The sequence below is a fragment of the Oncorhynchus tshawytscha genome, linkage group LG06 (assembly GCF_018296145.1).
Source record: "Oncorhynchus tshawytscha isolate Ot180627B linkage group LG06, Otsh_v2.0, whole genome shotgun sequence".
NCBI classification, from domain to species: domain Eukaryota; kingdom Metazoa; phylum Chordata; class Actinopteri; order Salmoniformes; family Salmonidae; genus Oncorhynchus; species Oncorhynchus tshawytscha.
The window spans coordinates 12,317,853-12,336,947 of NC_056434.1; the positions used below are offsets into that span (position 1 = coordinate 12,317,853).

A 19,095-nucleotide genomic window follows, 5' to 3' on the forward strand; every position below is an offset into this window, starting at 1 on the left:
ATTTCACTGGCTCATGTCAGTACCCTCTGAGGAGTTCAGCAGCAGATTGAACTCTACTGGGGCTGTATGTATCAAGTGTCTCAGAGTTGGATGGCTGATCTAGAATCTGCCCCCGCCATCTATGTAACCAGTATTCATTGTGATCTAAACCGAAAGTCAAAACGGATCCTAAATCAGTGCTCCTACTCTGAGACTCTTGATCACTAAGGGATTTACGTGATCCACCCACACCAACACAGTCATGAAGAAGGCACGACAATGCCTCTTCACCCCCAGGAGGCAGAAAAATGTTGAAATGGGCCCGCAGATAAGACTTCTAAATAGATGAGTCCACAAAATAGCTACCCTGACTATCGACATTGACCCTCTTTTGCAGTAACTCTTTTGACTCATCGCATACACTACTGCTACTGTTAATGATATATCTTGTTGTTTAGTCACTTTACTCCTGCCCAGATCTACCTCATACCCCTGGACATCAACTTGGTACTGGTTCCCGTGTATATAGCAAAGTTATCTTTACTCATTGTGTATTTTTTCCTTGTTTTATTATTTTTTCTATATTTTTCTCTCTGCATTGTTGAGAAGGGCATTTCACTGTTAGTCTACACCTGTTATTTACAAAGCATGTGATAAATAAAGTGTGATTTGATTTGATACATATGGCCCTGGTCTTATTCACTGAGACTGATAAAAGCTACTATGACCTCCTTATGTGTCTAGCAGTATCTGCAACTCATTGTGCCTGTGTTCCACAGGGCCTGCTACAATGGAAAGTTTGAGGTGGTGAAGGAGATAGTGCAGCTGTCAGGCACAGAGAGTCTGTCGAAGGAGAACATATTTAGCGAGACCGCCTTTCACAGGTAATAACCCTAGTGTAACCCTATGAGTTACCTTCTCCATCTGTACTGGTCCAAGAAAACAGCAGTGTCTACCTCTCTCCACAGTGCCTGCACCTATGGGAAGAGTCTGGAGATGGTCAAGTTCCTGCTCGGTCAGAACGCCATGAGCATCAACCATCAGGGCAGAGACGGACACACAGGTGGCTATGTCTCCTCGTTACCTAACCTAAGGCCAGGAGGATTTCCCTGGCCAGGTCACGCGATCAGAACAATATCTTGACCCGAATGTTAAAGTATGACTGAGGCCAGGAGTTTTTGTTGACCAGAACTGAAGAGGAAAAGCTCTTGGCCCTACAAATAACATCTAAACCACCCAAGAGCACTTAATAAGATCTAGTTCCAATTTAAATTGGTTTTGCAGCAATAGTCAAATATAAAAAACTACCTTGACGATTGGCAAGGACTTCTAAGCCATCCGAAAGCACTCAATAAGTTCAAGTTCCATTTTTGTTATCCCAGAGGGAAATAAGTTTTGCAACAATAGTCATACATAAAAAATGACTTTGACAATTGGCAAAGACTTCAACACACATAAGGTCCATATGAATGGAAGAAGAGCGGTTGATCTGACTGCTTAGGCTAATAACCTATGAACCCTGTCACTATCTCTGTAGGTCTGCACAGTGCATGTTTCCACGGCCACATACGTCTGGTCCAGTTCCTATTGGACAGCGGGGCTGACATGAACCTGGTGGCCTGTGACCCCAGCCGGTCCAGTGGGGAGAAGGAGGAGCAGACCTGCCTCATGTGGGCCTATGAGAAAGGTTAGTCAGTGATGGACACATGGGTCTGTCCAATGGGAGGCCAAAGACAAAGCTGTATCTCAGAAAGGCTAGATTTTATAATTAGTGCTGAGATGATAACATTTTTACTAGATCTCTTTTTCACAGATGATTGACTTTCCTTGAATTGTGAGGAGGATGGTTTGTAACTTTCAGAGATTTGACTTTGCTAGGAAACCTTGACAGTACTGTACAGTGAGGGAAAAAAGTATTTGATCCCTGCTGATATTGTACGTTTGCCATCTGACCAAAAAATGATCAGTCTATAATTTTAATGGTAGGTTTATTTGAACAGTGAGAGACAGAATAACAACAAAATATCCAGAAAAATGCATGTCAAAAATGTTATAAATTGATTTGCATTTTAATGAGGGAAATAAGTATTTGACCCCTCTGCAAAACATAACTTAGTACTTGGTGGCAAAACCTTTGTTGGCAATCACAGAGGTCAGACGTTTCTTGTAGTTGGCCACCAGGTTTGCACACATCTCAGGAGGGATTTTTTCTCACTCCTCTTTGCAGATCTTCTCCAAGTCATTAAGGTTTCGAGGCTGACGTTTGGCAACTCGAACCTTCAGCTCCTTCCACAGATGTTCTATGGGATTAAGGTCTGGAGACTGGCCAGGCCACTCCAGGACCTTAATGTGCTTCTTCTTGAGCCACTCCCTTGTTGCCTTGGCCATGTGTTTTGGGTCATTGTCATGCTGGAATACCCATCCACAACCCATTTTCAATGCCATGGCTGAGGGAAGGAGGTTCTCACCCAAGATTTGATGGTACATGGCCCCGTCCATTCTTCCTTTGATGCTGTGAAGTTGTCCTGTCTCCTTAGCAGAAAAACACCCCCAAAGCATGTTTCCACCTCCATTTTTGACAGTGGGGATGGTGTTCTTAGGGTCATAGGCAGCATTCCTCCTCCTCCAAACACGGCGAGTTGAGTTGATGCCAAAGAGCTCAATTTTGGTCTCATCTGACCACAAGCAGGGGGGACCTTGCGGGCCCTGCAGGATTTCAGTCCTTCACGGCGTAGTGTGTTACCAATTGTTTTCTTGGTGACTATGGTCCCAGCTGCCTTGAGATCATTGACAAGATCCTCCCGTGTAGTTCTGGGCTGATTCCTCACCGTTCTCATGATCATTGCAACTCCACGAGGTGAGATCTTGCATGGAGCCCCAGGCCGAGGGAGACAGTTCTTTTGTGTTTCTTCCATTTGCGAATAATCGCACCAACTGTTGTCACCTTCTCACCAAGCTGCTTGGCAATGGTCTTGTAGCCCATTCCAGCCTTGTGTAGGTCTACAATCTTGTCCCTGACATCCTTGGAGAGCTCTTTGATCTTGGCTATGGTGTAGAGTTTGGAATCTGATTGATTGATTGCTTCTGTGGACAGGTGTCTTTTATACAGGTAACAAACTGAGATTAGGAGCACTCCCTTTAAGAGTGTGCTCCTAATCTCAGCTCGTTACCTGTATAAAAGACACCTGGGAGCCAGAAATCTTTCTGATTGAGAGGGGGTCAAATACTTGTTTCCCTCATTAAAATGCAAATCAATTTATAACACTTTTGACATGCGTTTTTCTGGATTTTTTTGTTGTTATTCTGTCTCTCAAACCTACCATTAAAATTATAGACGGATCATTTCTTTGTCAGTGGGCAAACGTACAAAATCAGCAGGGGATCAAATACTTTTTTCCCTCACTGTACACTGAGTAACTGTTTGTAATTGATTTTACTCCCCCACACTGTCACCCTACCCCTGTCTCAGTAAGAATAAATAGTGAGAGTATAAGTAATAGAAGTGACTGTGTACTACATCATGGTAGTAAAATCAAATCAAATCAAATTTATTTGTCACATACACATGGTTAGCAGGTTTAGTGAAAGTTTAGTGAAATGCTTGTGCTTCTAGTTCCGACCATGTAGTAATATCTAACAAGTAATATAACCTAACAATTTCACAACAAGTAGTGACTGTAGTACTACCCAGTAATATTAGTAGTAGTATTAGTAGTCGTTGGCATACATGTAGTAGTGACTGTACCATTACCCAGTAGTAGTCAGTAGGGAACCAATAGGGCCCTCTACGCCCTCAGGATAGATACAAATCTGTATATAATTTTTATAAATTATAATTTGTAATTTTCTTTTCATTGATTTAATATTTTTTTGCCTTAATTGTAATGATCTTCCTATTGAATTTCTTCAGTTTGTGTTGGGAAAAGAAGGGGTAATATCCAAGAGAAAAAAATATCCAATCTGAATTTTTCTTTGGTAGTCTCTTGATAGAAATAATCTAGCTGGGCTCAACACTCATTGGCTAGGCGCTCAGGCTTTGAATAGAAGGCACCAGCCAACGTCATTGACATTGACCTGATTAGAGCAGCATTTTGGAATGACAGTAGAATCAACCAATCACAAATAGTCTTGTAATAGGTGGGACAATTGTATGATGCCTAAGCATACGTCACTAATTCAGAGCCAATAGCAAGCCTTATCTTGTTTTGTCACGCTTGAGCCTAGCTAGCTGAGTGTATGTAACGATGGGGATGGCAACTGCAGAGAGAGTAATCGAGGACATTACCTGATTTGGTACAAAGAGAAAATAGTTTTGAAAGGCATTTTCAATAAAACATTTTTTTTAACCTTTATTTAACTAGGCAAGTCAGTTAAGAACAAATTCTTATTTTCAATGACGGCCTAGGAACAGTGGGTTAACTGCCTGTTCAGGGGCAGAATTGCAGATTTGTACCTTGTCGGCTCGGGGATTTGAACTTGGTTACCAGTCCAACGCTCTAATCACTAGGCTACCCTGCCGCCCCATTATTATGAGCACTATCCGTGGATAACCGGCTGTGAGCTGACAAAAAAGCTTTACTGTTGGAATTGCCTACTCTTCAGCACTGATAATACTATAGCTCAACCTGGATAACTGGTTTCAAAGATTTAGCCTGTTAGACAAAGTCAGCACTTTGACTCCAAAACTCAACTTCACACCTGCGAGCTACAGTGAGTTCAAAAACATTTGGGGAAACAAGAGTAGACCTTCTTCTCAACAAGCAGCGGTGCAATGAGACACTTGCTCACAATGATAAAGTCAGGCACAACAGGGAGATTCTAAAGCGCCTTATTCATATGGTTGTGTTTTTAGGCAAGCAAGATTTAGCATTCAGTGGACATGATGAGGGTAAGGAATCAGCTAATAAGGGAAACTTCCTGGAAATACTGGATTTTTTGGCTGAGTATGGCAGATTGTTAACCTGCCATTTGGCTATAGCTACCGTGTTCACAGGCACTTCCAGCAAAATCCAAAATGACCTGATACATGCAGTCGCGAATGTAATGACAGATGTCATGAAGGAGGAATTGAAAAAAACCTCCTTAGCAACCATCATGGTTGACGAGACAACAGACATCAGCAATGAAGCCCAAATGTCTTATGTGTTGCGTTACTCTAACGTTGGTGGTGAGAAGGAAAGGTTTGGTAAATTTGAGGATGTAACTGATGATAAACAGGCAGAAGCGGATGCTGCCCGAATTATCAGCTTTTTAGAGGAGTGTGAATGCACAGCCAAAGTTGTGGCACAGTGTTACGATGGGGCCACAGTGATGGCCTCTTCTATAAACGGAGTACAAGCCAAGGTGAAAGGAACTATCCGGCAAACTCTGGTGATGTCACAAGGTGCATGTATGTAGTAGTAGTAGTAATCATACATGTAGTATTAGTAGTCATACATGTAGTAGTAGTAATCATACATGTAGTAGTAGTAGTCATACATGTAGTATTAGTAGTCATACATGTAGTAGTAGTAATCATACATGTAGTAGTAGTAGTCATACACGTAGCAGTAGTAATCATACATGTAGTAGTAGTAATCATACATGTAGTATTAGTAGTCATACATGTAGTAGTAGTAGTAGTAGTCATACATGAGGTAGTAGTGGTAGTAGTAGTAGTAGTAATCATACATGTAGTAGTCATACATGTAGTAGTAGTGGTTGTAGTAGTCATACATGTAGTAGTAGTGGTTGTAGTAATCATACATGTAGTAGTAGTAATCATACATGTAGTAGTAGTATTCATACATGTAGTAGTAGTAGTATTCATACATGTAGTAGTAGTAATCATACATGTAGTAGTAGTAGTAGTAGTCATACACATAGTAGTAGTAATCATACATGTAGTAGTAGTAGTAGTATTCATACATGTAGTAGTAGTAATCATACATGTAGTAGTAGTAGTAGTAGTCATACACATAGTAGTAGTAATCATACATGTAGTAGTAGTTATTATACATGTAGTAGTAGTAATTATACATGTAGTAGTAGTAATCACACATGTAGTAGTAGAAGTAGTATTCATACATGTAGTAGTAGTAATCATACATGGAGTAGTAGTAGTAGTATTCATACATGTAGTAGTAGTAATCATACATGTAGTAGTAGTAGTAGTAGTCATACACGTAGTAGTAGTAATCATACATGTAGTAGTAGTTATTATACATGTAGTAGTAATCATACATGTAGTAGTAGTAATCACACATGTAGTAGTAGAAGTAGTATTCATACATGTAGTAGTAGTAATCATACATGTAGTAGTAGTTATCATACATGTAGTAGTAGTAATCATACATGTAGTAGTAGTAATCACACATGTAGTAGTAGAAGTAGTATTCATACATGTAGTAGTAGTAATCATACATGTAGTAGTAGTAGTAGTCATACATGTAGTAGTAGTAATCATACATGTAATAGTAGTAGTAGTATTCATTCATACATGTAGTAGTAGTAATCATACATGTAGTAGTAGTAGTAGTAGTAGTCATACATGTAGTAGTAGTAATCATACATGTAATAGTAGTAGTAGTATTCATTCATACATGTAGTAGTAGTAATCATACATGTAGTAGTAGGAGTAGTAGTCATACATGTAGTAGTAGTAGTCATACATGTAGTAGTAGTAGTAGTAGTAGTAGTAGTCATACATGTATTAGTAGTGGTAGTAGTAGTAGTAGTAATCATACATGTAGTGGTAGTAGTCATACATGTAGTAGTAGTAGTAGTAGTAGTCATACATGTAGTAGTAGTGGTAGTAGTAGTAGTAGTAGTAGTCATACATGTAGTAGTAGTAGTCATACATGTAGTAGTAGTGGTAGTAGTAGTAGTAGTAGTAATCATACATGTAGTAGTAGTAGTCATACATGTAGTAGTAGTAGTGGTAGTAGTAGTAGTAGTAGGAATCATACATGTAGTGGTAGTAGTAGTAGTAGTAGTAGTGGTAGGTAGTAGTTGTAGCAGTAGTCATACATGTAGTGGTAGTAGTAGTAGTAGTAGTAGTAGTGGTAGGTAGTAGTAGTAGCAGTAGTCATACATGTAGTAGTAGTAGTAGTAGTAGTCATACATACAGTAGTAGTAGTAGTCATACATGTAGTAGTCGTAATCATACATACAGTAGTAGTAGTAGTAGTCATACATGTAGTAGTAGTAGTAGTCATACATGTAGTGGTTGTAGTCATACATGTAGTAGTTGTAGTCATACATGTAGTAGTAGTAGTAGTCATACATGTAGTAGTAGTAGTAGTCATACATGTAGTAGTAGTAGTAGTCATACATGTAGTAGTAGTAGTCATACATGTAGTAGTAGTCATACATGTAGTGGTTGTAGTAGTCATACATGTAGTAGTAGTAGTCATACATGTAGTAGTAGTAATCATACATGTAGTGGTTGTAGTAGTCATACATGTAGTAGTAGTAGTAATAGTCATACATGTAGTAGTAGTAGTAGTCATACATGTAGTAGTAGTAATCATACATGCAGTAGTAGTAGTAGTCATACATGTAGTAGTAGTAGTCATACATGTAGTAGTAGTAGTAGTCATACATGTAGTAGTAGTGATCATACATGTAGTAGTAGTAGTAGTAGTCATACATGTAGTAGTAGTGATCATACATGTAGTAGTAGTAGTTATACATGTAGTAGTAGTAGTCATACATGTAGTAGTAGTAGTCATACATGTAGTAGTAGTAGTCATACATGTGGTAGTAGTAATCATACATGTGGTAGTAGTAGTAGTCATACATGTAGTAGTAGTAGTCATACATGTAGTAGTAGTAGTCATACATGTGGTAGTAGTGATCATACATGTAGTAGTAGTAGTAGTCATACATGTAGTAGTAGTAATCATACATGTAGTAGTAGTAGTAGTCATACATGTGGTAGTAGTAGTAGTAGACACTGCAGTAGTAGCACTACTAATGGTGACTTTGGTAGATGGGTATAATGCGGTAATAATGGGTTTGTTTATAGTGAATGCCACCGTAACAAACCTTTCTGTATATCCCTGTATCTGTGACCCTGTCCCGGTGTCCCTACCCCAGGTCATGATTCCATCGTCACTCTGCTCAAACACTACAAGCGTCCCCTGGATGACTCTCCATGTAACGAGTACTCTCAGCCTGGCGGAGGTGAGTGGGAGAGGAGGGGATCACTGGTGCACTTGGACTTCAAGGCCCTAACATCTAGGGCCATCTCATAGGGTGAATCTCAATTGTATTTGCTTGATTCCTCATGTTCTCTATACTTACCGCCTTCTCAAAATGCATTGGAGGAGAAGGTCAGAGGGGAGGAACCTCTGATATTCTTCTCCAATACATTTTAAGGAGCCAAGGAGAGAGGATGTAAGGAATTATGACAATTGAGAGAACTAATATTCTCTTTTGGATGCTATACTGTATGTCTTTGCTATGCTATATAATGTACATCTAATGCTATGTATCTTTAGGAGAGGCCAACAAAGGAGAGGATGTTGACTATAAACATTAGTAATGTTCAAAGATAACACCTCACCAAGATGATAGAATACAACACAAGTAAATGTTATTTTCAAAAAATGAATAAATAATAGGTCTACAAAGGAGAGAATGTTGACTATTAATTAACATGTGTAATGTTCAAAGTGCAAGATAACACCTCACCAAGATTGCTGAATATTTTCAACAATGTACAATGTAATGTGATAATCTAAAAAATAAAGAATAAAGATTGAGCAGAAACATGGGCCATTTTCTTCAACCTGTTTATCTTGTCACGACTCTTTCAGATGGGTCCTACGTGTCTGTGCCGTCCCCCCTGGGCAAGATCAAAAGCATGACCAAAGGTACTGGAGTAAAGTGAAGCACATGACACGCTGTATCCTGCATCACCCAAGCAACACTTCACATCACTGTCAGCTGACAGTGACATGCTCACTGGTTACTGTTGCTATGGGACTTATTAGAGTTTGTCTCCAATATATGATTATATGGTAATCGACAATAGCAAACAACAGGCCAATGTAAAAAATAAATAAAACAACAACAACAAAAAGAGAGAAAAAAGCTCATTGGTTACTGTTGCTATGTGACTCAGGTAGGGCTGACCCCATTTAGTCGACTGGACGATTGTTTGGTGGATAAGCTGTTGGTCGACCAAGATTTTTTCAGTAGACTAAATGTGGTTAGCAAAAAATAAATATTGTGTACAAGACACCTGTCTGATTGGCGCCTGTCTGAGTGGACTGATCCATTGTGGAGGCCATGTGGATGGCACAGTCCATCACTCTGTCAAGTGCTGCTGGAATTATATATGGTTATATTACATAAGAACTTATTACATAAGTCAGTACCTAGCCACATCAATTTACAGAAATACTCATCATAACTGTTGATGAAAATACAAGTGTTACGCATGGAACTTTAGATAAACTTCTTCTTAATGTAACCGCTGTGTCAGATTTCAAAAAGCTTTACCGAAAAAGCACACCATGCAATAATCTGAGTACAGCACTCAGACACAAAAACAAGCCATACAGATTTCCTCCATGTTGTGGAGTCAACAGAAGTCAGAAATAGCATTATAAATATTCACTTACCTTTGATGATACTCATCAGAATGCACTCCCAGGAATCCCAGTTCCACAATAAATGTTTGATTTGTTCGATAAAGTCCATTTATGTCCAAATATCTCCTTTTTGTTCGCACCTTGAGTTCACAAATCCAAATTCACGACGCGCAGGGCAGACGAAAAGTCAAAAAATTCCATTACAGTTTGTAGAAACATGTCAAACGATGTATAGAATCAATCTGTAGGATGTTTTTAAACATAAATCTTCAATAATGTTTCAACCGGAGAATTCCTTTGTCTGTAGAAATACGATGGAACGCAGCTACCTCTCACGGGAGCGCACCTGAATGAGCTCATGGCACTCTGCCAGACGCCTGACTCAATCAGCTCTCATTCCCCCCTCCTTCACAGTAGAAGCCTCAAACAAGGTTCTAAAGACTGTTGACATTTAGTGGAAGCCTTAGGAAGTGCAATATGACCCCATAGACACTGTATATTCACAAGCATTTCGCTACACTCGCATTAACATCTGCTAACCGTGTGTATGTGACAAACATAATTTTATTTGATATATTCGATAGGCAATGACTTGAAAAACTACAAACCTCAGATTTCCCACTTCCTGGTTGGATTTGTTCTCAGGTTTCCGCCTGCCATATGAGTTATGTTATACTCACAGACATCATTCAAACAGTTTTAGAAACGACAGAGTGTTTTCTATCCAAATCTACTAATAATATGCATATATTAGCAACTGGGCCTGAGTAGCAGACAGTTTACTCTGGGCACCTTATTCATCCAAGCTACTCAATACTGCCCACAGCCATAAGAAGATAACTACCATTGAGCTGTAAGCCTAAAACCGCATCCTGTTTAGTCTAAATACCGTAACTTACTTAGGCCTATATTTTAATTCTTAAATAGGCTACTGTATCAATCAATCATTAATTTGTTCATGTCATCACACAGCATACGAGTCATTCATGATTTGAAATGCAAATGAAGAATTTTAGTTTTCATATAAAATTAAGCCAGCCTTAATTAATTAACTTAAACAATAAATAAAACGTTCCAATTCGGAAATTGCTTTCACTAATGAATGCGACTGTTTTTAGTCTTTGCTGTAATAAATGCTTAACAAAGAAAACATTACAACAGACTCTCTGGCACACTTATAATTTATTGAGTGTTTACATTGTTCCAAACGCTCAGGGATGACATTGTATTCTATTCAGCACCTGTTTGGCAGAGATATAATATACACGTAGCGCTTGCTCCTCAACTTCTTTTTCTTGATCTCCAGGATTTTTCACAACTAGTCACATTTATTCCACTCATCCGACTTCCCCTTTACCTCCTGAGCAACCAATAAAACCAATTTATTGTTGCGATTATGATATGCTATAGGTCAGGCCCTATTTTGTCCTATTCCGAAGGAATTAGTTTTACTAGGGGAGGTCAGGTAAACATAATTATGTGCATGAGTACAAAACACCACATCTGTAATTTTAGTCCCGTCCTAATCTACCATGTCATTCAATTTTACATGTCAGGAGAGAAGCAATTCCAACCAGATTAGCCTTCTGTTTATTGGTGAACTCCAAGGTCTTCTGATAATACTAGTCCCGTGTGAATCGACATCCCTGTGTTTTGAAAAAAATATCTGAGTTTGACAGGTGTTGCTCGTGGTTTGCAAAAGATCACAATAACTGATTAGATAACTAAGTGCTACATATAAACTATATATTAATGGCCTACATCAACTATCACAGTGAATGTTTTTGTTTATATGTTGTGCGTATTAATTGAATATTGCCAAATGCATCATTAAAACAAAATATTGTGCCTATTTAATGCAACCCTTGCTTTTAATAGATCACAAAGCAGCATACAACTGACCTAAATGTTTGAAATTATAAATTCACTTTCTCATCTAAACCCTTAATTTTTTTTACTGTTTAGTTCACATCTGGGAGCATTTAGTAAGTACTGCAGATTCCTAAAATATCCTAATGATTATGATCACACTTTCTCAATTCAAATATTATGGCGACACTATACCAAAGATGGTTTGGTACAGTTAAGAAACTGGGGAACCAAGCTCAAGTTATAGGTGTGGCCCTATCATCTGGACATGTTGAAATACTGTATCTTCATGCCTAGAATAGAAACCTCCAGGCTTCCGTCAAAACTGTCAATTTATAGAAAATATATTTTTAAAATTACAGGAGAAAAAACTAATCCCGTCCGAATCGTAATCTGGAATAACGGACATTCTGGAGTAATAATTAGATAAGCAATGTTCTCTAATAATACTAGTCCCGTGAGAATAGGTCTTTGGTCACGTACATGCGATGCATACATGTGTCACGTTAAGAGGTTTAGGGACTGTTTTTCCTAAACAAATCAGCGATTTTGTAAACAGAACTTTTCAGTCAGAAATTGTGTAATTACAGTGCATTCGGAAAGTATTCCCCTTGACAATTTCCAAATGTTGTTACGTCACAGCCTTATTCTAATATGGATTAAATAATTGATTTACCCTTCATCAATCAACACACAAAATCCCATAATGACAAAGCAAAAACATTTATTTTGAATTTTGTGCAAATTTATTACAAATACAAAACTGAAACATCACATTTACATAAGTATTCAGATCCTTTATTCAGTACTTTGTTGAAGCACCTTTGGCATTGATTACAGCCTCGAGTCTTCTTGGGTATGACGCTACAGGCTTGGCACACCTGTATAAGGGGAGTTTCTTCCATTCTTCTCTGCAGATCCTCTCAAACTCTGTCAGGTTGGATGGGGAGCGTCACTGCACAGCTATTTTCAGGTCTCTCAAGAGATGTTTGATCAGGTTTAAGTAAGGGCTCTGGCTGGGCCACTCAAGGACATTCAGAGACTTGTCCCGAAGCCACTCCTGCATTATATTGGCTGTGTGCTTAGTTTCGTTGTCCTGTTGGAAGGTAAAACCTTCGCCCTCAGTCTGAGGTCCTGAGTGCTCTGGAGCAGGTTTTCATCAAGGATCTCTCTGTACTTTGCTACGTTCATCTTTCCCTCGATCCTGACTAGTCTCCCAGTCCCTGCCGCTGAAAAACATCCCCACAGCATGATGCTGTCACCACTATGCTTCACCATAGGGATGATGCCAGGTTTACTCCAGACGTGACGCTTGGCATTCAGGCCAATCTTGTTTCTCATGGTCTGAGAGTCTTTAGGTGCCTTTTGGCAACCTCCAACCTGGCATTCATGTCCCTATTACTGAGGAGTGGCTTCCGTCTGGCCACTGCCATGAAGGCCTTATTGGTGGAGTGTTGCAAAAATGGTTGTCCTTCTGGAAGGTTCTCCCATCTCCACAGAGGAACTCTGGAGCTATGTCAGCGTGACCATCTGGTTATTGGTCACCTCCCTGACCAAGGCCCTTCTCCCCTGATTGCTCAGTTTGCTGATTGCTCAGGCGGCCAGCGCTAGAAAGAGTCTTGGTGGTTCTAAACTTCTTCCATTTAAGAATGATCGAGACCCCTGTGTTCTTGGGGACCTTCAATGCTGCAGAAATGTTTTGGTACCCTTCCCCAGATGTGTGCCTCAACACAATTCTGTCTCGGAGCTCTACGGACAATTCCTTCGACCTCATGGCTTCGTTTTTTCTCTGACATGCACTGTCAAATGTGGGACCTTATATAGACAGGTGTGTGCCTTTCCAAATCAAGTCCAATCAATTGAATTGACCACAGGTGGACTCCAATCAAGTTGCAGAAACATCTCAAGGATGATCATTGGAAACACAATTTCGAGTCTCATAGCAAAGGGTCTGAATATTTATGTAAATAAGGTATTTTGTTTTATTCTTTTTATATACATTTGCTAAAATAAAAAAACAAAAACTGTTTTCGCTTTGTCGTTATGGGGTATTATGTGTAGATTTAATCAATTTTAGAATAAGGCTGTAACGTCACAAAAATGTGAAAAAAGGGAAGGGGTCTGAATACTTTCCGAATGCAGTGCATCTTGCAGCTTCAGCAACACAGACAACGTGTTAAACACTTTGATGTTCTGTGGTGGTCGCTGCAGCAGGGAGGAGCGAGAGACAACGGGTGCTCGTCATCTTTTTTTTAACACAGCGCAGCAAGTCTGAGCCAGGCCCGGCACAATCAAATCAACTGCTGGCCGGACTCCCTCTAGTCATTTGTGTGCCTTAATTATTTATTCAAACAGTGTGCTTAAAGTATCAGACAAGCTCAGGGAATATAGTTGATTTGACTTAAACACATAGAATGGGTCAATGTTTGGAAAAATACAAGTTTTAAACAATTTCAACCAATCGACTGGTCAAATGAACAGACAACTCATGTTCGACAAAGGTTTAGTTGGGGACAGCCCTAGACTCCGTGTGTCTTTTAATTATGATCTGGTAATCAATATAGTAAACACCAGGCTAATGATAATCTGTTGACTGACTGATGGTCAATTATATATTTTCCTAGTTTAGTCTACCTGATGTCTGTTGGTTTTTGCCAAATTTCTTGATCATTGATCACTTGATTCAAAATGAGATTCAAATGACCTTGAACATTTTACTATCTCTGTTTAGAAAAGGCAGATGTTCTTCTCCTCCGGGCCAGCCTCCACTCAAGCTTCCAACTGCAGCTCTCTGACCTGGAGTTCAATGAGATCATTGGTTCAGGTATTACGGACAGATTCAACCCTATACAGTTTTCCTTAACAACATGGTTCATGCACATACAGACCATATTGAATAGTAGAATATATTTTCTACCCACAGGCTCATTTGGAAAGGTCTATAGAGGCAAGTGTAAGAACAAGGTTGTTGCCATCAAAAGGTAGGTAGGCCTAAGGGTTAAAATCACTTACATTGGTTAGCACTGTTCTTGGCTCGCAAAACAAATGAAAATACGAACAACTAGAATACAACATAAAATGCTAAAATACAAACTACTGAAACACAAACTACTAAAATATTAAATAAAATGCTAAGACACAAATTAATTAAATATGAACTAACTTTTAATTCTCCTCTCTATAGGTATCGGGCCAACACGTACTGCTCCAAGTCAGACGTGGACATGTTCTGCAGGGAGGTGTCCATCCTGTGTCGTCTCAACCACCCCTGTGTCATCCAGTTTGTGGGGGCATGTCTGGATGACCCCAGCCAGTTCGCCATAGCCACCCAATATGTCTCCGGGGGCTCCCTGTTCTCCCTGCTGCACGAGCAGAAGAGGTGAGGCCCTAAGCTGATCTCAGACCTGTCATTTGACCTCACTGTTACTGTGTTTATAGCGCTGTCAATGTCCAGGATCAGAAGAGGTGGTTCTGAACTGATCTTAGACCTGTCAATGGACTACTGCACTCTTACTCTGTCCAAACATATACAGCAGTTTCAGAAAATATTCCGAACCGTTCACTTTTTCCACATTTTGTTACGTTACAGCCTTATTCTAAAATTGATCAAATATTTTTTTTCCCTCATCAATATACACACAATACCCTATGATGACAAAGCAAAAACAGGTTTAGACATTTTTGCAAATGTATTAAAAATAACAAACATAATTATTACATTTACATACGGTGCATTGGGAAAGTATTCAGACCCCTTGACTTTTTCCCAATTTTGTTACATTACAGCCTTATAAAATGTATGAAATAATTGTTTCCCTCAACACAATACTGCATGATGACAAAGCAAAAACAGTTTTTTTTTACGTTGAAAAGGTGTAAAAAAACGGAAATATCCCATTCACATAAGTATAGAGACCTTTTACTCAGTACTTTGTTGAAGCACCTTTGGTAGCGATTACAGTCTCAAGTCATTTTGGGTATGACGCTACAAGCTCGGCACATCTGTATTTGTCGAGTTTCCTCGTACTTCTCTGCATATCCTCTCAGGCTCTGTCAGGTTGGATGGGGAGTGTCACTGCACAGCTATTTTCAGGTCTCAGAGATGTTCAATTGGGTTCGAGTCCGGGCTCCGGCTGGGCCACTCAAGGAAATTCAGAGAATTTTCCCGAAGCCACTCCTGCGTTGTCTTGGCTGTGTTCTTAGGGTCGTTGTCCTGTTGGAGGGTGAACATTCGCCCCAGTCTGAGGTCCTGAACACTCTGGAGCAGGTTTTCATCAAGGATCTCTCTGTACTTTGCTCCATTCATCTTTCCCTTAATCCTGACTTGTCTCCCAGTCCCTGCCACTGAAAAACATCCCTACAGCATGATGCTGCCACCACCATGCTTCACTGTAGGGATGGTGCCAGGTTTCCTCCAAATGTGATGCTTGGCAGTCAGGCCAAAAAGTTCAACATTGGTTTCATCAGACCAGAGAATCTTGTTTCTCATAGTTGGAGAGCCCTTTAGGTGCCTTTTGGCAAACTCCAAGCTGGCTGTCATGTGCCTTTTACTGAGGAGTGGCTTCCGTCTGGCCAATCTACCATAAGGCCTGAGTGGAGTGCTGCAGAGATGGTTGTCCTTCTGGAAGGTTATCCCATCTCCACAGAGGAACTGTCAGAGTGACCATCGGGTTCTTGGTCACCTCCCCGATCAAGGTTCTTCTCCCCTGATTGCTCAGTTTAGCCAGGCAGCGACCTCTAGGATGTCTTGTTGGTTCCAAGCTTCTTCTATTTAAAAATGATGGAGGCCAATGTGTTCTTGGGGACCATCAATGCTGCAGACATTTTCTGGTACCCTTCCCCAGATCTGTGCCTCGACACAAACCTGTCTCGAAGCTCTACGGACAATTCCTTCGACCTCATGGCTTGGTTTTTGCTCTGACATGCACTGTCAACTGTGGGCTCCCGAGTGGCGCAGCATCTAAGGCACTGCATCTCAATACTAGAGGTTTCACTACAGACCCTGGTTCGATTCCAGGCTGTATCACAACAGGCCGTGATTGGGAGTCCCATAGGGCGACGCACAATTGGCCCAGCGAAGTATGGATTTGAGCTTGGCCAGGGTAGGCCATCACTGTAAATAAGAATTTGTTCTTTACTGACTTGCTTAGTTAAAAAAATATTCAATAAAAAAATATATATAGACCGGTGTGTGCCTTTCACAATCATGTCCAATCAACTGAATTTACCACAGGTGGACTCCAGTCAAGTTGTAGAAACATCTCCAGGAGGACAATGGCGCTGTACGGGATGGCTGCCATTTCATGGGCTCCTAAACAACTGTGCTATTTTGTTTGTTTTTTCACATTGTTTGTAACTTATTTTGTACATAAAGTTGCTGCTACCGTCTCTTATGATCTAAAAGATCTTCTGGACATCAGAACAGCGATTACTCACCTGGAACTGGACTAAGATTACTAAAATGGACTATTTTTCACCTGTCTTTGTGATTGTCTCCACCCCCCTCCAGGGATCGCCCATCTTCCCCATTATCCACTGTGTATTTATACCTGTGTTCTCTGTTTGTCTGTTGCCAGTTCGTTTTGTTCATTCAGACCAACCAGTGTTTCCGCCCTTGCTCCTGTCCTGTCTATAGTGCCTGTTTCCTAGTTTTCACGGTTTTGACCTTTCTGCATACCCTGACCCTGAGCCTGTCTACCATCCTGTACCTTTGCCCCACTTCTCTGGATTACCGATCTCTGCATGCCCTGACCCTGAGCCTGTCTACCGTCCTGTACCTTTGTCCCACTACTCTGGATTATTGACCTCTGCCGGACCTGACCCTGAGCCTGCCTGTCGTCCTGTACCTTTGTCCAACTACTCTGGATAACCAACCTCTGTGTGACCTGACCCTGAGCCTGCCTACCGTCCTGTACCCTTGCCCCACTACTCTGGATTTTTGACCTCTGCCTGCCCTGACCCTGTGCCTGTCTACCGTCCTGTACCTTTGCCCCACTACTCTGGATTACCAACATCTACCTGCCCTGACCCTGAGCCTGCGTGCTGTCCTGTCCCTTTGCCCCACTATTCTGGATTACCGACCTCTGCCTGACCTGACTCTGAGCCTGCTTGCCATCCTGTCCCTTTGCCTGCCCGTGTTTGATTTAATTTCTTATGGGCAGGTGGGACGGTAGCGCCCCACCTGGCCAACATCCAGAGAAATTGCAAAGCGCGAAATTCAATCTACAGAATTATAAATATTTAACCTTCGTAAAATCATAAGTGTAATACATCAAAATATAGTGTAACTTCTTGTTAATCCAGCTGCTGTGTCAGATTTTTAAAACGCTTTACGGCGAAAGCACACCATGCGATTATCCGAGGACAGCGCCCCGCATACAAAACCATGAAAAACATATTTCAACCAGGCAGGTGCGACATGAAAGTCAGAAATAGAGATATAATAAATGCCTTACCTTTGATGATCTTCTTCTGTTGGCACTCCAAAAGGTCCCAGATACATCACAAATGGTCCATTTGTTCGATAATGTCCTTCTTTATATCCATAAAAACTCAGTTTAGCTGGCAAAATGAATCCCAAACGTTACTAATAAACTTTTCCAAACAAGTCAAACAACGTTTATAATCAAACCTTAGATACCCTAATATGTAAATAAACGATAAAATTTAAGACAGAGAATCGTTATTGTCTTTACCGGAGAGAAAAATACCAAAGAACGAGCTCTATTCCACGCGCTTGGATACACTACAGCCAAAATGGAAGCCACTTAGAAAAACTACAATTTCTGGCTCATTTTTCCAAAACCAGCATGAAACTCTTTCTAAAGAATGTTGACATCTAGTGGAATCCCTAAGAACTGAAATCTGGGAGGATTTTGCCTTATAATAAAAGTGACGGCCATTGAAAACAGTGGTAGGCTGAAAATTATTTTTGGGGGGATGGGTTGTCCTTGGGGTTTTGCCTGCCATATCAGTTCTGTTATACTCACATACATTATTTTAACAGTTTTAGAAACTTTAGAGTGTTTTCTATCAAAATCTACCAATTATATGCATATCCTGAGTAACAGGCAGTTTACTTTGGGCACGCTTTTCATCCGGACGTGAAAATACTGCCCCCTATCCAAGAGAGGGTAATAAACTTTAGTTACTTCGACATTGTCTGCACCTGGGTCTTACCTTCAAACCTGATACAGACATAACATACAGCGGCCCGGGTTGTCCGTATATCGGCAGGATAGAACAGCTGTTTCCGGTAAGACAAGGGGTCTATTTGTCAATAACAGCTGGTGCGCAAAATATAATATTAATGAAGTCTCAGGGTTTTGCTTGCCTGAGGTAGAGTATCTCATGATAAGTTGTAGACCACACTATTTACCAAGAGAGAGACTGAGAGAGACTTGGTCATTTCTACAAACAATCATCTTTATTTAATATTGATAAAATATGGCAATGAGACTGTCAACCCAACAGCCTTGACTGTTAGGCTGAGAGCCTATCCTTTACAGACCATGCTGTTCCTTATATACCTCATACCAAGATTGCTCAGTCATAGCTGGTTCAACCCCACCCCATATAGATTGGGGCCACCTTCCAGATGCCAGGAAGATTAGGAATACTGAGGCTTTTGTTCTGTTCCTCCATGCTCTCTCTATCTCGGTGACAC

The 19,095-nt window shown here is 40.4% G+C and overlaps 1 protein-coding gene across 2 annotated transcripts in view; it reads left to right on the top strand.

Moving 5' to 3' along the window:
* The window catches only part of tnni3k (TNNI3 interacting kinase), a 51,060-nt gene that overhangs the window by 11,260 nt on the left and 20,705 nt on the right, over window positions 1-19,095 (top strand). For both annotated transcript variants that reach the window (XM_024415177.1, XM_024415178.1), the window contains exons 9-16: window positions 759-863; window positions 948-1,042; window positions 1,517-1,666; window positions 8,059-8,145; window positions 8,781-8,837; window positions 14,161-14,253; window positions 14,353-14,410; window positions 14,614-14,808. In XM_024415177.1, coding sequence (XP_024270945.1) covers window positions 759-863; window positions 948-1,042; window positions 1,517-1,666; window positions 8,059-8,145; window positions 8,781-8,837; window positions 14,161-14,253; window positions 14,353-14,410; window positions 14,614-14,808 — 840 coding nt within the window. The remainder of the gene's footprint in view (window positions 1-758; window positions 864-947; window positions 1,043-1,516; window positions 1,667-8,058; window positions 8,146-8,780; window positions 8,838-14,160; window positions 14,254-14,352; window positions 14,411-14,613; window positions 14,809-19,095) is intronic.